The sequence below is a fragment of the Bactrocera latifrons genome, unplaced genomic scaffold, assembly GCF_001853355.1.
Source record: "Bactrocera latifrons isolate USDA-ARS-PBARC rearing strain unplaced genomic scaffold, ASM185335v1 scaffold_238, whole genome shotgun sequence".
Lineage (NCBI taxonomy): Eukaryota > Metazoa > Arthropoda > Insecta > Diptera > Tephritidae > Bactrocera > Bactrocera latifrons.
Window position 1 is genome coordinate 156,716 of NW_017535941.1, and position 17,968 is coordinate 174,683.

At 36.6% G+C, this 17,968-nt stretch overlaps 1 protein-coding gene across 5 annotated transcripts in view; it reads left to right on the top strand.

Annotated features, from left to right (window-relative positions):
* Nucleotides 1-17,968, top strand: part of LOC108969022 (protein-tyrosine sulfotransferase) — a 210,353-nt gene that overhangs the window by 22,674 nt on the left and 169,711 nt on the right. The window contains exons 3-8 of one of the 5 annotated variants that reach the window (XR_001993374.1): nucleotides 6,417-6,657; nucleotides 6,875-7,054; nucleotides 7,667-7,803; nucleotides 10,418-10,616; nucleotides 11,125-11,222; nucleotides 16,052-16,127. Coding sequence is in view for 2 of the 5 variants with exons in the window: in XM_018933478.1 (XP_018789023.1) it covers nucleotides 6,417-6,657; nucleotides 6,875-7,054; nucleotides 7,667-7,803; nucleotides 10,418-10,616; nucleotides 16,052-16,531 (1,237 nt within the window). In the remaining 3 variants the exon portion in view is untranslated. Of the gene's footprint in view, nucleotides 1-6,416; nucleotides 6,658-6,874; nucleotides 7,055-7,666; nucleotides 7,804-10,417; nucleotides 10,617-11,124; nucleotides 11,223-16,051; nucleotides 17,744-17,968 lie in introns of those variants that run through there. The other 4 variants (XM_018933478.1, XM_018933479.1, XR_001993375.1 and 1 more) reach the window with 4 other exon arrangements.

The window sequence follows — 17,968 nt, forward strand, 5'->3', positions numbered from 1 at the left end:
TGTTCAAAGCGATTGAAATCGAAAGCGATTGTGGAATGTGTAATGTAGCTGAACGTGTGCGAACACGTGCTGGTATGTGTGTATTGTTGTGTTCGTATGTGTGACCGTAAATGAAGTTTAATGTCGGAATTGAAGTCGAAATCGAAAATGCTTTGAGTGTCCTTTTAAATTTCGATTAAATTCGAAATGCGTACAAATTGAATTTGAGAATGTGAGGCATTTTATTAATAGTTTGGAGTGTTGCTTTTGTTGTTGTATTCATTGAAAACGTTTTTCGAATAATTTATCGGATTTTACAATTGCATTATAAATATTTGTGGAAAGTATGTGAAATGACTATCGGCAGCGTATATCTGACGTTTATTTGAATTTCGAGTGTTTTTCAATAAAATTACATATTTTAGACAGCGAAAAACATTTTATTATAATGCAATCAATTTAATCATAAAATCGAACTAATATTTTCTCTTAGAATCAATATATATATTTTTTTTTGGTTTTTTTTTACTAAATTGCCTCGAAACAAATAAATCCTCCAACTAGAAGGTGCGTTCCAAAGTAACCAGACTGTAAAAAAAGACACAGAATAAATGTTTCTTTTCGGCAAAATCAATTTATTTTATTCAAAATAGTCTCCTTCTGCTTCAATACAGCTTTTTGCTCGGTCCGAAAGCATGTCGAATGAGACTTGGCCGGTATGGCCGCCAATATGCCGTCTGCATAACGCTTTCCTTTCATGGGCAAATGCATTTTTCCGAAAAGGAAGGTGTCGCACGGTGCAATATCAGGTGAATAAGGGGAGTGGTTAATGGTTAAAATGTGATTTTTGGTCAAATAATCGGTCACAAGCGTCGAATGTTGAATTCTGAGCAATTTTTGGTCGTCAGTCAATTTGTGCGGAACAGGCACCTTTCGTAATCCCAAATGTTCGGCCAAAATGCGATAAATCGATGTTTTGGAGATATTCAATTCTATTTCCATGAATTTCAATAATGATTTCGGCTGATTTTTGTTGATTTCATGCATGCGCTGATCGCGGATTTTGATTGGCCCACATCCTGATCGTCATTTATGACCACTTTCAAAACGTTGAAATCACTCCTGATCTGATCCTATCTTCTGTAGACGAAATGATTACCGTGTCTTAAAGTCACGATAAAAATAGTTTAGAGTTTTCTTGGCTGTCTTTACTAGGTATTGTTATAGACAGTGAATCATCTAACAAAGTTAATTTCTCAAGAAAAACTATACTAATCTACTGATATTTTGAAATGTTGAATAGTCGAAAAAATCTTTTCGTATGTCTAATCAAACTTTAACTTATTTCTTATATTTATACTAATAAATAAATAAACAAATATGTACCGTTATTATTCACATTACACGGACGGAAACGAGCGAACCATTGTTGTGTTGCACGAACTGATACAGCATCGTCTCCGTAAACTTCACAAATTTCATTGGTGTAAAAGGTTTCCCAGTCCGTCCTTTTAAAGGCTTGTAGAAATGTAAAAATTTTCAATAAATTTTAAGATATGTAGTTAGAATGATCTGGAACAAATACACATTATTTTCTTCGATAACTTGTTACTATTTTCAAGAGAATTTCATAATGCCAGCCTCTCTTCCATTGGCAAAGAACTACCGCAGTCGATTTTGGTAAGCTTCTCTTGAGGTGAGGTGAACTGTTCACCAGTTAAATCATTTGCCATAGGCGAGTTACTATCAATGTGTGCAGTCTGCCGTTGTCCTGACGGAACAAAAATCCTCTCCTAATGGTCAATACTGCCCGTTTGTGGGCGATCGCTTCCTTGGAAACGGAAGCCATCTATTCAAAAAATAATTGATTTTCTTTTACTTTCAAAGAAGTCCAAGCCAACCAAAGTCTAAATAAAATCAGAGTATTTTGAGCTATTAACTGGCACTCTGAGTAGTGTTCGAGTGTATGTGTGATTTTTTAAAACCTAAATTCTCTGAGTCTGATAGCAACTTTCCCAGTTATACACTTTCCGACGATGTCTACGGGCACTATGTGCAAGATGACCTTAAATATAATGGTCGGAGTGGACCTTACTGCACCATGCATAGGTAAGTGCCAATCAGTTGCATATCATCTTAACAGCCTGCTGCAGCTGCGCTGGTATAATGCCATCCGTTCATCCAGAATGTCGACAAAGGCCGCACAACCATCTTAAAGCACTTTGAGAGATATCACTCCAGAGGACGTATTTCTCGGAGCTCATTGAGCAACAAGGAGCATAAGAAGTGTATCTGCACTGCTTAGGGCCCACTTTCCATTTGCGGCTTTAAAATAACTCGGGAGGGACGGTGTTCTTTGTGAGAATACGCCTGAACCTAAGAGACTCATGACAACCTTCTACTTTTTCACAGAAGCTTTTCTATGAGTGCCTCTTTGAATTGTATATTGTAAGTCCCGTTTTATGCAACGTCTAGTCGTCAGTTGATCGAATCCTATGGGCTTTGTTGCAGGACGCTCTAATTTCGATAGTTTTAGAGTCCATCAAAGAGCTTTTCCTCTGCCTTTCTGGACAGGACGGAAGCTTTCTAGTTCAGTTTAACATGCCATGCTGGTGCGGTTCATTTTCCAGTTTGTATTCCTAGAGTTTCTAAGAGACTTTCTAGCTGAGCATTTTCCTACTATACTTATGATCAGAGAAGAAGTGATCGTCCAGTACCTGTAAATCGGACTTAGTTCTGAATTTTCAGTTGTGAAACCCAAAAACTAACAAGAAGTAATTTCAGTTGTCATTGAATTTGACACCATTGACTAACTACTACAATCTATAGATGTTGACTGAAGTGATAGCATAGACTTTTTCGTCAAATATTGACCCAGCCACAATATGCCAGCACACTGCCAAGACTCTATAATTTCAAACAAAAACCCGTTTAAAATAAATACATAGACAAACAAATATTTCAAAATATTTTCGCTGAAATGTTTGCATCTTCGTCAAATCGAAAACAGATTTCCAACAAAATTTAGTTAGCTACAATAATTTAATATTTTACGAAGCCACCTTTGAGCCACCTCTAAGAATCTTATTATTGCTGGAAAATTGTATAAAAGCATGAAATCTGAACTTTCAATTGCTCTCCTGAGGTTTCGTGTTTGTAGGTATTGGCATGCAGGATGTCGACAGGAGCCGCCACCGAGCCGCAGCCACAGGTGTAAGTTTCAAGTTTAATTTATTTTCCTGTTTTCTAGTTTTGTCGGTAAAGTGAAGCAACTAAAAAAAATGGAATAATATTAATATTAAAGAAAGCAAGCTTTCTTTTAAAGAACATCAAAAGAGAACAAAGTTTTTGCTTTATGGTACATTTGTGTATAAAATTGTGTCAGCTATTGTGAGTTTGTTTTCTCCTACTCAACAACAAACTTCCGAAGAATTTATGCGCTTACAATATGGGTATTAAAATATAGCTTTTTCTGTATTACAAGTTATTGCAAGTCTAGCAGAAAGAGGAAAAGCTGGTTTATTGCTTTACTTTTCTATGTAGTTTATTGAAGCTTACATTTTTCCTTGAACTCATTACATGCTTTGCTTGAATGCCAATAATACTACATGTGGGAGAGCAAGCGAGCTTTGATTGCATATAATCGATACATTTTCACATGAACAGACTAATTCAAAGATGTCGGATTTAAACTGGGTTACAAACGGAGCTAAATAGCAAATTTAGTTGAAAATTCAGTTTGCACTTACGTTTTGCCTCCGTAATTGTATTTATATGTTTCCATCCCAATTTGTAGAATTTTTGCTACTCGAGAGAATTCACAAAAAATCCGTCATTTCTTGGCCTATGCATTATTACAATTCGTTGACTTAACCGATTGTCCGCTCTCCATAGAAAATGTCAAATATACTCAATGTATTTCTGGCCTTAAAAGTCTCATATTAAGTCGCTATCACATAGGAGGAAATGAAAGGGCCAGCGTGGAACTCGGCCCACAACATAACTTCTTACGGCTACGTAAACATCTCGAGATCTTTCAGGTCTCGTTCTTCGTTTCTGTCGCGCTTGGGTAACTTCAAAATAAAGTATTCCAAGTCAGCCGAGCAGAACTTCTGTTTCAAGAGACGGAATATTGATCCATTACCAAGACCATAGTGTTCAACACATTGACATCTCCTCCAATTTTGGGCATTAGTGGTCTTTGTAACTGTGCTTTCTTATATCAGATTTCAATAACAGGGTATAGTCTAACACAGCAATTACATTCTAAACTGTTGAACTGACAAGTCAGGTTAGTTATATCGCGCCATAGATACTAATAGATCTATTGGTCCTTAGTAATGGGCGATAAAGGTATAGTTTCATTCGAACTGACGTATTTTTACGAAATTTAAGAGCGATTTTATATCTACTTCGATACTTCATATGGCTAAATAGCAAGATAAGAGGTTTTCAGCGTCTCTTTTATGTCTACTTCCCTAGACTTTCTGTAGATTGTGACCAGTCATTAGGCCAGTAACCCCCCGCAGTTCTTTCGAGACAGTGTGAGTAAAAAGCAAGCGTGTTTTGTTTTGTTGATCTTTTAACTACAATTTCTATTAATCTCGGTTTAAAATCTTCTGCAGCCATAGCTAAAATTGAGTATAAAGCTTTACTATCTGTGGATGTACAGTATACCGATTACATTGCCCGACCTCGACTTTTTGATTATATCTTATATTAAATAGGCTTCATTTAAGTACACAGATTGGATTGGATTTTTCTAAGTAAGGTGCCGCCTATAAAGTCTTCTACAGGTCGCGACAAATTTAAGGCTATTTATTGAACAGATTGTTTTTTTAGTGATGTTAGTCCCTTAGTTCTCTTTTTCCACTGCTAAATTTCTCCTGATTTTTCTTCACTAAAGGAACCAAGTAAACTGATGCAAAGTTTCGTCAGGATCTGACCTCTGAGCCAAGTGGCTGAATAGTTCTCTTGCTAAACAGCTTTTCTTTATCGGAAATTATATTTCAAAGTTTATTTGCGGTTCTCAATTGGAAACCTCTTAGGGAGGCCCTTCCCTTCTTGAGGAAAAAAGATCACTAGATTTCCCGCGATCGATCTTGGGTCAAAGGACTTTTGCGACAGTGCACATACCGATGGTAACCCTACGCTGGCCAAGCTTCCCCGAAGCCAAACTATCTAACAACTCAACACAAGGGGATACGGATGCACCGATCTTCTTCCATTCTACCAACAGCGGTTCTAGGGTGCCTAGGGTGCTAACAAGAGCTAGCTTCCCCGAAGCCAAACTATCTAGTAACTCAACACAAGGGGATACGGGAGCACCGATCTTCTTCCATTCTACCAACAGCTGTTCTAGGGTGCCTAGGGTGCTAACAAGAGCTAGCCCATCAGCTTTTTAGTTTCACCCCCAGTTTACAACCCATACCAGTCTTATCACATATACATTCGATGCTATTGATAATGAGGTTATGCACTCCTTGACTAGCCCTGAACGTTAATGAGTTCAAGGCTAGTACCGCCTGGATGGCCACTTCTCTGAAAAATGCTGCAAGCTCGGTCTGGAAAACACTACAATAGTAAGTAGGTCTAAAGGGGTGTTTTCAGAGTCGATGAGGAAATATTCTCCAAACAGCTGAACCGATTGACTTGAAATTTTTACACATCATTCTTAGATATACTATATTTGTCAAATAATGATCGAAGGAGTAAGAATGAAAAATTTATTTCTTAAGTCATTGTGATTTGTAAATTTTTTTCATCAAAAACGAAATTTTTGAGGAATACGCTATTTTGTCGAAAATCAAAATTTTGACTAATCCTATCTATAGTTATCATTATTCGTTTATTTTTATAATATATATTTTTCGTTATTGAATTTGAGATAATTTTAAGCGGAAAAATCTTCCTCATCGCCGAACACCTTTTTCGGAAGGTCATCTTGGAGATCAGCTACGGCATCCAGGGTATCCAAAATTTTTCAAAATAAATCACCGTTAAATTATATTTTGTAAATTCGAATTATTTAATAAATAAAAATACTGTGTTGCACAAGCAACGTATTTACAACAAAAAAATTACAGAGATAAATTGTCGATACAAATTTTTACACCAGCAAACTAAAATAATTATATTCCAATCATGCCCAATTAAATTAAAAAAAAAAAAAAATATTGTAATCATAACTGCACATTTCCTTCATTTTTATTATGTATTTATGAGTTATTATTTTTAACGCCCATCAGCTGTGCGAACTTGTTCGCCGGAAGTACACTCAATATAAAACTAATAGCAATTTCTTCCGCTTCCTTTTCATTCCATACGTGCACACATCCGCCTACCAACAACGATACCTGCTGCTGCTGCTGCTGCCATCGACCAACTCCTCCACCACACTCCTCATCATGGCATAAACGAAAAAAAAAATTATATAGATGCGGCCAGGAGACACGTGTCATACCACGTATACTGCAATTACGCTCGCATTGGATGAAATCGGAGAAGGAATCGATGCGACTAATGGAGGCGGGCATCACCAAGGAGGTGATGAACGGTGCAATAGCACAATTTTGTCTCGAAATCATCGCTAAACATGGCGAACCAGCGCCTCGTCTATGCAATAAGGATCCGCTGACGCTAAAGATGGGCTCCTACGTGATAGAACTATTTCCAAATGTAATTATCGTTCGTTGTCGTTTGGCACATCTGACACGAACATATTTTGTAACTCTACTACACTCGACATGTCACTTAACCGTATACCGTCGCTTCTCTTCCGCTCTTATTTTTTTTTATTTATTTTTTGCTTATCTCTTTTATCTCACTTTTCTTTTGGCTTGTCAACCGCTTGGCGCGGGCGACGCTACATGTTGCAACATAATTTCGCTTTTAGGCGAAGTTCCTGTTTATGGTAAGAGATGGGCGCGCCACAGTGCATTCAATCATCTCGCGCCATGTGACGATAACCGGCTTCGATTTGACCAGCTATCGGCAGTGTATGCGGAAGTGGAACTTCGCCATCGAAGTGATGCACAACCAATGCAAGGAGATCGGCAAGGAGCGCTGCATGATGGTAAGTCCTTATGGCTATGTGCATTTGTGTGTGCATTTATATTTTTTCAGGCGACACCATACTATATAAAGTGCATTGTGGGAGGAACGCTTGCCAGCGCTCAAGTGCTTACAAATGGCGTAGGTTTGGCGCGGCAACTTCAGTCATTGATTGATTGGAACGTGTAGCATATTGACAAATACGTCGAGTACGCGTTCGTGCAACGAACGACTGCAAAAAAGCTACCTTCAAAAATAACTGACAGTGAGACGTGTTGAAAAAAATCTAGCGAAAAAACAAAACTGTACCATTATTTGCGCTTTGTTGCCGCACTTCACTAGCTGATTTTGGATTTTACATTTCATTTTTTTCGATTTCATTTTAAATTTTACATTTTAATTTTCAATTCACATTTTCCATTTGATTGATGACTTAATGGTTTAGTCGGTTGTGAATGCAAATGCGAATTGCTTCAACCGCATTTACCATTTCGAATGCGAGTTCCTTAATAAAAAACCATTTTATTTTTCACATATCATTTCATCGCTTAATTGAATTAAAATTCAAATTGTCCACTTTTTCATGTTTACTTTCCACCTAGGGTCAATAGTTTACATGCTTTTCTTTTTTCAGGTTTACTACGAACAATTGGTTCTGCATCCGGAGGAGTGGATGCGAAAAATATTGAAATTCCTGGATGTTCCATGGAATGATGCGGTTTTGCATCACGAGGAGTTCATCAATAAGCCAAATGGTGTGCCGCTCTCCAAGTAAGTCTGAGTGATATTTCTTCGATATAAATTTTAACTATAACAATATTTGTCAACGCTTCAAATGTTTAAATCGAAATGCTCTATGATCTATTCCTAAATTTAGTTTTCGAAAAGTCTGCTGTACAAAAACGAGGACACACTCATAAAATCTGTTCAAGATAGAAAATTGTTGCTCTTGAAAGTAGAAAATCAAAAGTTTTTTGCCTCTTAGTTATAATATATGGCTGCACGGGAGAGCTAAGAGCCAAAATAAGTGACGTAGACACCGTTTACCGCTTACCTTTCTCACGAAAACTCGTAACGCCGACTCATCAGATACTGGCATCGTCCTTGCACCATATAGCAGGACGGGGATGCTGAGTGACTTGTCGAGTTTGGTTGTTGTTCGTCGACAGAGAACATTATTTCTCAATTGTCTCCTTAGTCCGAAGTAGCACCTGTTGGCAAGAGTTATTCTGTGCTGGATTTCTAGCCTTACGTTCTTCGTGGTGTTGATTGAAGAAGTCGCACGGTAGGGAGTCCCCTTGTGTGAAACCTCGTTTGGTATCGGACGGCTCTGAGAGGTCTTTTCCGTTCCTGATGGAGCTTTTATTAGTACTCAACGTCACAATAGGTTAGGTTGAACTATACTGGTCCGGGCCTTAGTAATGTTAGATGGATATTCAGTTTAGTTTGAGCTGAAGTACAGGACGTCAAAGCTTTTTGCGAACTTTCAGAGCGACCTGGATGGGAGGTGTTCCAGCATCTTTCTAATGCCTACTTTCTTGCCATCCGAGTCGCCTGCGATTCTAGAAGGTTGTGACTTGTCATCAAGCCAATAACCGGTTTGTAGTCTCTTCGTGGCCCTACAACTTTTGGATGTCAGAGGCTACTAGATTACAAGTTTCACAGACGCTTGTAAACAACCTTTATACCTTTTCGATGTCTACCGATTCTTGTAGTAAATTAACGAGGTTGCTCACGATGTTGAACTCTAATCGAAAAATCAGAACCACTATAACTGACTCCATGAAGTCAAGAAGCCCACTACATCTTCGACGATTCACAAAGGATGAAAATACTATGATATTATTGTTGTTGTTGTTGTTGTTGTTGTAACGGCAGAGTTCTGCCGAGTTGACAGTCCTTGGCCGGATAAAAATCCGGGTCCGTTCCGGTTTCCGTAGATCCGACTGTCGTGGGAACGGTTTATTATTGTTCTGTTGCTGGACTCTCTCTTTCCTGAAGAAGTCCATAATGTCAGAACTATATATCACTATGAACGATGACGCACTACTTCTAATATCTTTATACACTTTTGGAAGATGTTATCACATAATACAGATAACAAGTGGACTATCCATCACTTCCAACGGCCGATAAAATTGTTTCTGGGCGTATTATTTTTTCTGGTCTACGATCTATATTTATATTCTCAGGAAATAATCGATTTAGCCATGTCCGACTGTCCGTCTCTCGGTATATATGCGAACTGGTCCCTCAGTTTTTCAGATATCGATCTGAAAATTTGCACCCGTCCTTTTGTTTCGACCAAAAAGCTGCTCATTTGTCGGAACAGTCGCTATCAGACAACTGTAGCTTATAGCTGCCGTCTAAAGTGATTGGTTAAAACCAGAATAAAGGCCTTTTGTTTTTACTTTTTATGCAATGATTACGGCAACTATGAGTCGTATTATAGCTACGGTGCTTTTTGTTTGTTAAAAATTGTACAATTTGTTTCTCACTTGCAGAGTTCGCCGAAATGTATAATTTAACATTTTTTAAACAGTTAATTTTTCAATCTTCTAATATATTTTTAAAATGTTCGCCGACAATTGGAAGCAGATTCGGCAATTAGTTTCGAGGATGTGAGCGTTTTTGTAAGAATTATAAAATTATTTAATTTTTTTCTCACTTATACATTTCGCTTAAATGTATACTTCAAAATTGAGGCAGTTAATCCTTCAACCTAATTTCATGTGAATTTTCTAGTTTATTCAGAGAAAGTCAAGCTTAAAAATTAAAATAAAAATAGATTATTTCAGATTTTCAGTTATTTTCGTTTTATTGTCGTGACGGGTTTGAACGAACGAAGAAACTTTAGGCAAGTTTTTCTTGAACCTACTTTTGTGGATGCGGTCATCGAAATATCTTAAGTTCTACTTGGCGTGAATATTTCTTAAATTTCTAAAATAATAGTAAATTTATATATGTAAGTTCTAAAATAATGGAGAAAGTGAGAAATTTACCGAAAAAAACGACCTCTATTCTTGAGTACCCGCATTTTATGAAAATGCTTAGCATGCATGTTTAGAGTAAAAAAAAAGATCTTGTGCTTTTTTTCAGTTGCCAAGAAACACTAAAAATTCGGAGCTCTATACTAAAATACCTCTAAAGTTAGTTTTTAGTTATAGTTTTAGTTAGCTTTCTTTAGAATAATTAACTTATTATTCTCTCATAAACGCCCTAGGAACTCTGAAAATTCGTATATTTTAGATCCAAATTGCGAATAGTTATTTTTGTTTCTCATATTCGTTAAGTTATATAATTAATTATACAAAGACAACATATGTAACTATATATAATACAATAATATCATAATATTTTCTGCTATTATTCTAATCTCTTACAGAGTGGAGCGCTCCTCGGATCAGGTTATCAAACCGGTAAATTTGGAAGCACTCTCCAAATGGGTAGGCAATATACCTGAAAATGTGGTACGTGATATGGCCGATATTGCGCCCATGTTATCGGTGCTCGGTTATGATCCCTATGCGAATCCACCGGATTATGGTAAGCCAGATGCTTGGGTACAGGATAATACTTTTAAGGTATGTGCGCCACAGTCCTTTCGTCAAACTTGTCCTCTTTAATTTTTGTGTGTTTTTAGTTTTTTGCTACGTGTTTTTACAAAAATTATCCAATAATTCGTTCAGTATTGATTTTGTTTAAAAGTTTTCATCCGTTTTGTAGCACTCATTTTACGCATTTTGAACCACCTATTTTAGCTCCCATCATAAAAAAAAAAAAAAAGATTAAAAATTTCTTTTAATCGGTAAAAAAAAGTAAATAAAAAAAAATAGTAATTGAAGGCTCGTTAGAGCACTTGCTAATAGACTTGTCTCCTGTCGGACAACACAGCTCGCCTCTGAGTTGAATGACAGCGTTAAGCGTGCGCTCCGTGCTCGCTCTGCGCTCTGTGCTCTTGCCATTTGTCAATTTATTATTATTTGCGATTCGTGATAGCGATTTGCACACAAACTCCTTAATTCGTTTATTTATTTACTCACAGTCTACTATATAATTATATACTTACATATATTTTTGGTTTATTTCCAGTCCATTAAATATGAATATACGTATTCTGAATAAAATTACACATAAACACCCACCCGCACACATACTAAACTACCCGTAATTCCACAAGTATATAACCAGTAAGAATAACTGATTGCTCACAATTTACAAACATATGTACAATAATACAATAATTTCAATATCAAACACTTGCCACTGCTTTTGTGTGTGTGTGTGTGTGTAAGGATATGCTTAGTCTTTGATGATAGACTTCATGTATATTTCAGACATATTTATTGCATGGAAATGAACTCACACTCATACACACATACACACGCGCATACTCGCACACATCCAGCCACATGTTCATACCACAATCATTCTCATTCTCACCATTCAGTATTCAGTAGTATTATTTTGCGAATAAGCCGCTTTCTATAGGCTGATGCTTAGTGGTAGCTCGAGTTAATCGAAAATTTTCCACACCCACACATACTCATTAAATATTTATGTGCCGGTTTGTGGCTAGAAAAGGCGCATATCAAAATGTCTGTCAGGACTTTGTTTTAGCTTGATTTGATCAATTATTTTGCTCGTAAATTTGGTAACCAGCCATTTGAGGTTTTATTTTGGTTGTTGTACTTGTGGCTAGATAATAGTATGGATACTTGAAGAACCGAAATTTCCAAATTAATTACTAAAGAAATAGGCCACCAGCTCGTGCTCAAGTAACGTCAGTTTACTTTAATATACTTAATTGCTTAAATTGAAGTGGATTTACAGGGTTATGCCAGGCTAGACAATTTATTCGGAGAGTAAGAAAAATTTAATGGTTTTATTAAAAATATACATACAGTTAAAAAAAAAAAATCACCCCTTGCAAAATGTCGACTAAAAGGGCATAAAGGTTCGGAATCGCCTTTTTCAAGAGCCCTTCCGGGCGCGAATATGTTAATAACCCTTACCACTATCCATAGAACACCGTTTATTAAAGCTGCAAAATTAATTCCATATGATAAAACTTTAACCATATAGTGGAGTGATTTTATTATATCAGACTTTTAGATGCAACAATTGAGGGAGGGAGTGGCATCGCATACTTTCAGCTGAATCTTCTTCTTGTCTCATAAGTTTTTGGAACAAGCAAAACTAAAATTGGTGTCTAATATTTCAAGATTAATTAACATTAACAATGAAAATTTACAATTTGCTTTGACTAATCCAACTTTTCTATATTTTCATACTACCAGTTAGTGGGTCGTTCTGTCCCACATTCGTTTTATTTTCTTCATATATTTTATTAAATACAATTTTTGTGTTTTTCAATATTTTTCCTATCTAAAGCTGTTTCCTAAATTTCTGTATTCTGTAAAAAATCTCAATTTAAACAATTTTTTGTTTATTTACAAATTTTATACTTTGCTAAATGTTACTACAGACTATATATAACTTTTTCACCTAAGGCTTGTACGTAACACCTAAAACTAAGCGAGTTATATTTAAGATTGTATACATATATATAAATGATCAGGATGAGGAGACGATTTAAAATCCGGGTGACAGTCTTTCTGTCCGTTCGTGTCAGCTGTAACTTGAGTAAAAATGAAATTAAAATAAAAGTTCAAAAATTTGCCCCAGGCCAGCTGTCGATACCAGCAAAGCTACAATAGCCAAATGCGCTTCAGACAATTTTTATAAGAACTCTTATCGGCAATGTGAAAATAGATGATATCGGATTGTAACTCCGCTCTCTCCTCATTCAGCAGACATTTAGTGGTATGAGAGGGCTTTACACAAGCCGGTATCAAAATCGGAAACGAAGGGCGTGGCGCCGTTCACTTTTAAGTAAAATCACTTATCTCGGCACCTGCTTGACCGAATGCAATTAAATTCGCTACGTAACTAACTAACTTCTAACATTCTTCTGGCACAGTGACGAAATCGAACTATAACCGCGCCTCCGTCCCATATAACATAATTTTAAATTCCTATTGATTCCTTCACTTTCAAGTACATAAACAAGACGCAGTTAATGCAACAAGATAAAACTTTGCACGAATAGCGACCTTAAATGTGCTACCATATTTCCTGAAATTTTGAAAGTCAGCCGAAAAGAATTCAAGCTCCTAGGTACCGAATATGTTGACTCCAGTGCCTATTGTTGTCGCTTGACCGAAAATATCGGTCAATGTGTGGGATATACAATTGAAATACAAAGGGAATACTTTTATTATAATAATATATCTGTGTGTCAAAAATGGGTTGAATTGTGCTGGTAATTCTCCCCCAGATACCTAATATAAGTATTTTTGAACTTAAGGAATAAGATGTATCTTTGTGCCTAAAATGAATAAAATTGGGTGATCTTGATCTAGCCCCCATATAACTAATATCCGGATATTAGAACATCCGGCTGACTTTACTCCAAGTGATTGGTGATCCCTGTAAATATTTAATTTATGCCGAATTTGTTGGCTAGTGTATGAGTTATATAGAGTATATGTATATATATATTAAATTGCTGGATTCCGATCCTCTGGTTGACGTTTTAACTTAACTCCTCCTTACTTTCTTTGTTTTCTAAATTCGTTGCTTTTTTCAGGTGTTATTTATTTTTTTTAAATTTTACATTCTGTTTGCTTTATTAATTTTGTTAGACTTGTTTTTTACGCAAACTTTTTATTTAAATTTAATTATTTTTTTCTGTTTTTTTTTTTTTTTTTTTTTTTTTTTTTTTTTTCCTTTTTTTTTTTTTTTTCAATTTTAATGTAATTGAATATCTTTTTTTTTTTTGGTTTTGTGTTTATTACTTTAATTTGATGTTATTAAATGGATTACTATTATTTTTTGTCATTATTGTTTTTCACAATTCGTTATTTCGGGAGTTTGTTTCTCCGTCTGTTCTTGCAAGCAAAACTCCAGTAAAAATGAAATCTTGCCACTCTCAGAAAGTTGGAATGACGATGTGCGAAAGTTGACCACTGTTGGTCCACTATAAAAGTTGGTAGTCGACCCCTACCAAATCTTCAAATTTTGTATAGAACAACACAAAGCATTAAAACTGCTCCTGACTTTAAACCAAACTTATTTTTGGTTTTATTTTCACTTTTTTACTGCAAGTTTTGTTCAAAATGTTAAAAGCTCAATGGCTTTAAGTGACTGTGTTTTCCAAAGCATGCTTTGGTTTTGTGCTTCAAGTCAAACAAATCGGCTTACAAATGCCAATTACCTAGTAAATTGATTTCAACCCCTCTAGTTGACTGACTCTATAATATTAATGACAGAAGTGGGAGTCCCAGCTGTCTCAATTCAATTACAAGTAGAAAGCTTCTTTTAGCTTACTGTCATACAAAAATTCTATGGCTTTTCTCAGCACAAAAATAATGAATATAAAGAGTGATGCATTTCGATGTGGGAGTGTTTGCTATCATTCGAAAGAATATTCTTTGGCATTTATTTTTTTTTGAAGATTATCGCCTTCAAAGGTCGGCCGCGGCTACATATCAGATGATGGCGAATGACAAGTGTGATATTTGTCTCAAGGCCTGGATCGAAGCGGGATTGTCCACATAGACTTTAGATTTTACATAACCGCCCAGGAAAAAGTTTACAGGTGTGATATTACACGGTCTTGGTTTGCAATCTACCGGCCCAAAACGTGAAATTATCTGCTCACCGAAGTGTTCTTTAAATAAATCCATGTGGAAAGTGGTGCCGTGTTGGTGAAACCTAATGTCGCAGAGATCACGAGCATCAATTTCAGGCATCAAATAGTTGGTTATGTTTGAAGAATGACCGATGATTTCACCGGCTCAGAAACCACACCAAACCCTTGTTGTTCTGTCTGAAATAGCAGCTCTTGAATCTTTTCAGATTGCCCTTCGCCTCAAATGCGACAATTTTTCTCTTTCACATACCCATTGAGTCAGAAATGAGCTTGTTGAGGGTCCATTGAGCCTGTTGAAAAACTTTTTTGTTTGAGAAAATATTTGGCATGGCTTATTGTCTAAAAAAATTTCTACAATCTGAAGTCAGAACGGGCCTCTATAGCATATAGTTGCCATGCAAACTGACCAACCGAAATTAAGTTCTTGATTTTTTTTTATTTGGGAAGGATATTAAAGCTTCGGTATAGCCGTTGTAGTGATGTTTCTTGTTATTGCTTTAATTAATCGCTTGAAGTAAAATTCGATTCATGTGTTAGTTTAGGCTGTTGCTAAAGGCAAATGTGCACTCATTAATGTTTAGATATTTGCCTTGCGTGTTTTCAAATCGCCATCTGTGAATTGTTGTGTTCGCACGCACACAAACGCAAATGAATATGTTTTAGGGATTAATTGTGTCTTAGCCTCCACCCAGCAGCCGGCAAGGGGTGGTGGGAGTGCAGTCTGTTAGCCACTAAGCGCAGGCGTGTGTTGTACACTTATTGTTGCTAGCTTTGTATTTAATCAATTAAATCACGCACATACCTACTCATCTACTCGCATGCATGCAAACATACGCACGCACTAAATAGCTGATCACTTATGCATATATGTATTTATATAACGGTTTATCCTTTTGAACTTTGCATAAGCTATGAGCCATTTATGTTGTTTTATGTGTGTGTATGTGTGTGTGCGCGTGAGCCGCATATCTTAAGAGGTGTGTCGCCGCACTTTTTGCACGCTGCCTAATCGCATGTCCTCTCATTCGCACTATTGACTAACAATTCACTAATACTTTTGGAAAATTCATATAATTTATTTTGGTTTTGGTTTTTCGGTGTTCTTTTTCTTTGCTACTTTCCATTGGTTTTGGTTGCTGCTTTGGCTTTGGCTTTGTTTGCTTTCAATTTGCTATCATTTAGCGAGATTCTTATTGATTTGGATTTTCACATAAATTTTCTTATTCCCTGTGCTGCGTGAAAAATCAACCAACTACAACAACAACAACAAAAACGCGTGCATAATCCAACAACAACAATTAGGTAAAGGCCAACCAGCAACTATGGGAAAATAAGGCGAGAAACGAGCTGCATCTGGTCGAGCATCAAGTACCCAAGGAGCCCAAATCGCAGGAGGTGGACAACAACAATAATAACATCAACAGTCAACGACGACGCTACGTAGGCACGATGAGTAATAACAACAACAATGAGAATAATAACCGAAATGATAATACCAACCAAGCGGTAATGGACTATGAGGATGACAACACTTACGTCAACACTAATACCAACAACAACAACAATAATATCAATAAAAATTACAACCCATCGCCGCAGGCGCACGACGGCAACCTTGTGTGGGTGAAGCCGCTAAATAACGGCAAAAGTATGAACGTGCAGCGTGCGGCGAAAGGCGCACATCACAACAGCAACAGCAACAATGTGAACACGGACACAGATACCGACACAGGCGCAGACACAGACACAGACACAGACACCAATACAGATACACGCACATGATATCAGCCGTTTGGCGACATCGCACAGCCTCCACAAAAGCAACAACAAAGCAAACAGCAGCAACAACAGCAACAGTACCACCGACAACGGATAGTGCTGCCACGTCGTTCGAGTTATCGGCGTCGTTTGCGCCGCAATCATTGAACGGGCTTTTGAAAGCGCACACAAATCCGCATTGACACACACACAAACACTCACACTTTTATACTTATATTTCAATAGACCTAAAAAAGTTATATATCTACACCACACACACACATACACATATACAAACACACTTGGATAAAAGTGTAACGCGCATTGAACTAAGCTGAATGGCGCTGAACTAAAATGAACTGAAGTGCACTGAGGTGTTGATCCGCGGCCAACGCAGCCGCATTCACTCTGACAATGACAATGACTACTACGTACGACGGTGACAATCCCATTGAGTGTGGAAAGTGGAAAACGCGCAGCGGAAGTGTGTATGTGCGCGCGCAGCGGAAGCGGAAGTCTACGACGCTGACGACAACGGCAGTTTACAATAAATGAGAAATAAACGCAACTTTCAATTCAATGCTTTGCTGCCATAATAGCTGCGGAATGACAGCAGAAAGCAGAAAAAACAACAAACGCTACAAAAAACACAAATGGCAAAATAAAAACCAAAAATGTTTAGAATGTAAACGTGTGCCGTGCGAAAGAATGGCGAAAAAGTGTTGAGAAGTGTGGGAGAGGCGCATGAAAGCAAATTAATTTAAAACAAGATGCCAAAGTGAAAATTCCCTTTACGCATCTGTGCGTGTGTGTGTGCGTTTGTGTAAAGTCATTTGTGTTTGTTGTGTTCCATTGTACTGAAAAAGGTTGGCTTAGCGAAACGTCGCGGAAATGTTAAACTAACTGTTGTGAATGGGATTAGCTGTGACGGCTGCACGAATTTTAATTGACCAACTGCGTGAAAATGCCCAACTAACTAACTGTTTAGTTGCATAAGTAACTGTATAGGCGACATACCGACCGACTAACAAGCGAACCTACCAATAAAATAAGTAGCAAACTTTTAAATTTTTCGTCTTTATTTTTATTTTTATATGTACATATTTTTGCCGCGTATAAAAAAGCTTTGTTTGATGGATGTGCTGTTTACAGGGAAGGCAGCTTAATTGATTTTTTTTTTGTCAAAATATATTTTTAAACAAACAAATAAATAAACTCAAGGAATTAAAAAGCAAATTATGCAAGGAAAGGCCTGAAGAAAATAAAATGAAAATTATTGAAATAAATAAAATAGAATATTGTGGACAATCAAAACAAACACTAAAGGAAATTAAATAAAAAATAAGATTTACAATTAGAGAACAAAAAACAAACTAATGAATATGATGCAGTAGAAAAAATTTAATTTATAATGAAGGAGAAAATAATAACAAATAAAATTAAATATAAAGAAATTATTTT